This window comes from Belonocnema kinseyi, chromosome 2, assembly GCF_010883055.1.
Source record: "Belonocnema kinseyi isolate 2016_QV_RU_SX_M_011 chromosome 2, B_treatae_v1, whole genome shotgun sequence".
NCBI classification, from domain to species: Eukaryota; Metazoa; Arthropoda; class Insecta; order Hymenoptera; family Cynipidae; genus Belonocnema; species Belonocnema kinseyi.
Genome location: NC_046658.1, coordinates 56,729,048 through 56,734,059, shown reverse-complemented (window position 1 = coordinate 56,734,059; position 5,012 = coordinate 56,729,048). Strand labels below are relative to the sequence as shown.

General features: G+C 38.6%; 1 protein-coding gene across 1 annotated transcript in view; it reads left to right on the top strand.

The window, feature by feature from the left end:
- The first annotated feature begins 2,767 nt into the window (after positions 1-2,767).
- Positions 2,768-5,012, top strand: part of LOC117168360 (muscle segmentation homeobox-like) — a 44,974-nt gene continuing 42,729 nt past the window's right edge. The window contains exon 1 of the mRNA XM_033353947.1: positions 2,768-4,195. Coding sequence (XP_033209838.1) covers positions 3,265-4,195 — 931 coding nt within the window. The 5' untranslated portion in view covers positions 2,768-3,264. The remainder of the gene's footprint in view (positions 4,196-5,012) is intronic.

Below are 5,012 nucleotides of genomic sequence, written 5' to 3'. Positions count from 1 at the left end.
CTCACGGTGTAACCAGGAGTGTCATTCCCCCATAGCCCCATCGAATGAGGAGTGCCATGCCTACATGGAGCATCGAGAAATATTACTATACCATGGCCTTTTCGGCACACCTGCTCGCGAAGTATTCACGCGCTTGCTTTTAAAAACTACTTAAGTTACCGAAGAACGCGAGCTCCTTTATCTTGGGCCTTATTTTCTCTTATTGTCAACGACAGCGGTCCATCAGTGACGTATTGAAGTTCAGCCAAGATTTCATTTGATGTAAAGACCAAAATCTGGGGCGTCATTCTACCTATATTTCGTTTATTGTTGCTCGGATTGTAACTGATTTTATAATTAAGAATGTTAGCGGATGGTAGAGTCTCACCTGGATTTTCTTTGCTCCTATATTTGTTTTTAAAATTCCGTTATTAACATTACCTTTTTTTTCTACAGCTTTATCATAGACAAATAGTAATGAAAAATGTTGCCAAATATTTCCTTTTTGTACGCTTAAATTGAAAAAGCAGATACCCTGCGGTTTTTCTTTTGGTCAATTCTAACGAGATTTAGGTAAGCGGATTGACTTGGTATTGAAATTCAAAGCATGTTCCCCTTTCACTTTCCCCTCGGGACCTGCTGTCATTTTCTCTGATACCGGCAGCTTTTCCATCGGATTAGTTTAATCCTAAAATACATTACCGTATCCAAACAGTATTGTAATTCTGTTAATATAATATATCTTCGAAAAATGAATGTGATTCCTTTAACAACCATTCATTATAAGCACATCTATTTTGATTGAATGAAATAACAATGTAATTAATTATCTATCTGAATTCTTTTAATATCAAAATATATAGAAAACCTTTTAATTCTTGCATCATATATTTCAAAACTAAAAGTAAACGAGACAATGAAGTTATTTTAAGCTTGATTTTAAGGCAGTGCTGTTTTTCTTAGGGGAAAAACTTTGTTTTCGTTCTACGAAGAATTCGGCGTTCATTTTGGGGTTAAGAAGTTCAATGTTATCAATGATTTACTGCTAACGCTAAAGATAGAGAATTCCATTTAATTGATAACACTACCCTATTCGATTTAAAATTAACTAGTCATTTTACAGAACTATTAACAATATCTGACAGCTTCATTATCAAGAACCTATCAGAGAATTTATACACGATGAAAAAATTACGATAAGGAAAGGCCATGGAAAAAGAAACTAGTCATGCTTCGATTTTAAAATAGCATAATATTTTTATCCAAAGTTTTCTTATGTCATTTTTCACCTAAATGCACGGAAAAATGTATAGATAAACCAACGATATTTATCTTTGATCAGAAAATAGTCGTTGAAAACAAATCACTATGATATTGGGTAAATCTTTAAAATAGGGATTTGCAGCCCGAAAATTAAAAAAAAAATTCTTTAAGGAATTGTTTTTGCTACTCAAGCCTAACTACTATTTCGATCAGTGAATTTGTCATTGATTCATAATAATTTAAAAATTATGTGGTAATTATATTTCTTATAAAAAAGATCTAGTGCTTCCGAAGCTGCAATTATTTTTACTAATTTTCTATACTAACAGCATAGTTTGCAGGTAAACTTGGAGACCAACTTATATAATTTTTCCGTTTTTTAATACTAACCAAAAAATTTCCCGTGAAGTTTTAATTTTATATGAGATTTGAAAATCACGATATCACATAGCTAATTCAAAGGTGTGAAGATCCATAAATAGTGATACTGTTGGCTGTTTCAAAAATAAAAATTACTTTGATTACAAATATTTTATAGGTTTCTTGATTTGATTTTTCAGTATTTTTATGTTTGGACTATAATTTTTTGTGAGTCTTATATAAATATTTATTTGCATTTCATTTCTTCTCGCATTTATTTTTGTGATTTGTTTTTGAATTATATTCTAGTTAATAATTTGAAGAAATGATTAATCAGAATACTATAAAATAGCTATATTGATTGAAGCTTGATTCCCTTCTTCTATATACATAATCATATTTTTGTGGGAGCTTTCTGTTTTTAAAATTCTTTACGCTCATCTTTCTTAAAATTATACCAATCACCTGATTAAAAAAATGTGAATTTGAAAAAATATTGATGTTAAAAAAAACTTGGTTTTTGTAAAACACAAATGTAATTTGTTCCTTATGATCTCCTTTCTCCAGATATCAAGATTCTCTCACGGGGTCCTGACACGACGATCGGCAATTTCTCACGAAAAGCCGAGAGGTCGATGTTGGGATATTAATAACCAGTTTCATCCATCTAGTTCTAGCCGAGCGTACACTACTTGGGAGCTATCAATCCGAAAGGACAACTAACTCGGGCCCAATAACCAGAATTGCCAATCAATTCGCGCATTGCGCGCCCGGGAATTAGACAATTAGGAGTCGTCACGTTCTATCCATCCCTCTCCGATTGCCGTGTCAGCCCCTACCACCGCTCACCAGGTTCCCTGCCACTTCACTCGACCGGCGCTCGAGTCGCTCCAAGGGGAAGCTAGCCTACGGAAGTTTCAATATCCCGCGCGTCCGATTGGTCGAATACATCAACCGACACGCCCCTCGCCACAGCACCCGACAGTCGCGCAAACGTATTCGTATTGGTCCGCTTTCAGCACTTACTGGATCTCCGGCTTGTGCGGGGGCGGTGCAGCAGCAGCATCAGCATCAGCAACACCGATGCTCGGGCTTTCCGCTCCCGGAGCAGGGATCTGGTAATCAGTGCCGTTTCCGCGGCAGTAGCGGCTACCACGCGATTTCACACAACTTCTCACATTTTTGCGGGTTCCGGCCCTTCTCTCCCGTTTCGAGCGGGTTGCCGCTTTGCTTCATGATACGAACCGTCGGTCCTCAAGTGTACTAAACCCAAGGATTAGGAGTGACAATGTTCCCCATGGAAAAATCCGATATGCAAAGCCCCAATTAAACAAAAGTCCAGTGCGGAATTAAAGAAAATGCGGAAAAAGTTGCACCAACTCTGCCCAAGGTAGCCGAAAAGCTTCTGTCCGAAGGACAGAACACCATACGTGCTACGATAGTGATTGTGCTTTTGAGGTGTTGAAGGTGTGGTCCAAAGTTAGCATAATTTCTTAAGAACTCACCGAAATATCTTCGCATGTGACACCAAGAATGTTCCTAGAGAAACCCCTTCCGGTAGACCTCAAAAGCTATCACAGACCCTGATATAGTATATAAAGCACGTCTTGTAAGTGCTTCTTAAGAGGTATCGATGACTTCCTTTTTAGAAAGTGAACCGGCATGAGCAGTGGTGAAGGAACGATTATGCAGGAGGCTGGTGCCTTTGAGGACGTAGACATGGCTACCGCAACATCAGCATCTTCCAACCTTAAACCCCGCAGCGGGAAGATAAGTTTCAGCGTAGATTCGCTGCTGAGCGGCACGAAGAAGTCGCCGTCGGCTACCTTCGGAAGGAGGGATTCCGAGTCTGAAAGGTTGGAGGCGGACAAGAATTTCGAAATGGAAGCGAGATATCGAGAACTTTTAATGGAGCAACAACGTCTCCAAAGCAGAGAACTCCTTGCCAGGTTAAGTCCTCATGGCTTGTCCCCGTTTGGACATCATCAGCGGACACCGCTCCCCGACCACCGCCAGGAGATGTTGACTGTTAAGGATTTTTCTAGAACTAATCATGACAAGTCCTCATCACCTACCAGGATCGAAATGGAGCAGCGGGACCAGGACGACGGAAGTGGTTGTGTTTCGCCTAATAGACTCAATGAACTCAGACGAGAGCGTCAGGATGAGGACAGGATGTTAAATCGGTCTGTGTCGCCCATACGGCGAGAGTTTGATGATAGAAGTGATTCGGATGCTAATAGGTCCCTCGAGGGCGATAGGACGACTGACCAACTTGATGATGAGCAGGAAATAAGGAGCGTGGGCCAGTCCGAGGACCTCAATGTGATGGACTCGGACTGTGAACTTGAGAGGGACTTAGAGCTGGGGAACCAGGAGAAGGAGAAATCAAGCCCAGTAGTTCCCCAACCTATACACCCTGGGGTGCAAAGGTCCTCAGGACCTTACCTTGGGGCGCCAGGGGGTCCAGGATGGAATCCCGGGGGATTTCCTCATTCCCTTGCTGGATTCGCGTGGCTCCCCCCTCCCCCACACTCGCATAATCATCACGGACACCTATACACAGCTCATGGAGGACCTACTAGTCCAAATGGTGAGCAATCAATCATTTGTCTCTTATGTTTTCTTTAATGTATGATTATTTGTTACATTAACTGAATAATGAAGAGTACTGAATCAATTAGGCACGATATATTTTGATTTGAAGACAGAGTACAAAAGAAAAAATTATATATAAGAAGGGATATTGAAAGTAGAAAGGGTAGTCCAAGAGAAGATAGATTAATCAAAAATTAATTGTTTTGTCTTTGAGGACAAAACTATGGTAATGCGTATCCTATTTGTTAGATTCGCTCTTTCTTGTATCGGATTGTAGTCCATTCTTGCATCTTATCTTTTCTTCCTGAACCCTGGAGATGATTGGTTGATCCCCTTCATTTATAATATTGAATCAATTGTGCTTAACATCTATTGTGTTTGAGAAAGCAAGAATGATCTGACTCGACTTAAAAATGAATAGATAATATTAGCGGAAATAAATATTTCAAGAAACAATATGATGAATCCTTTTTTTCTTTAGCTTTGAAATTCCGGTTATGATTAGTTAAAACACCTCATTCATAAGGAGCGATAGTATTAATTATAATTTTGATATTTATTCTATCAGAGATAGGCAGAAACATCTGAGTTTATTTCATGAAGGGAATATAAGATAATAAAACTTAAAAAGGATAATACAAGAAACAATAATTGACTATAAGTTATTTTTAATTTTATTAAAAAGTATACGTTTATATCCGTCCTTATACTTCCTAAACATCTTTGGTTTCGGGTTATGATTGTTTGAATCTTCTAAATTATGAAAAGATGAATCAGTTGCATGTAACTGACATCTATTGTATGTATGTATA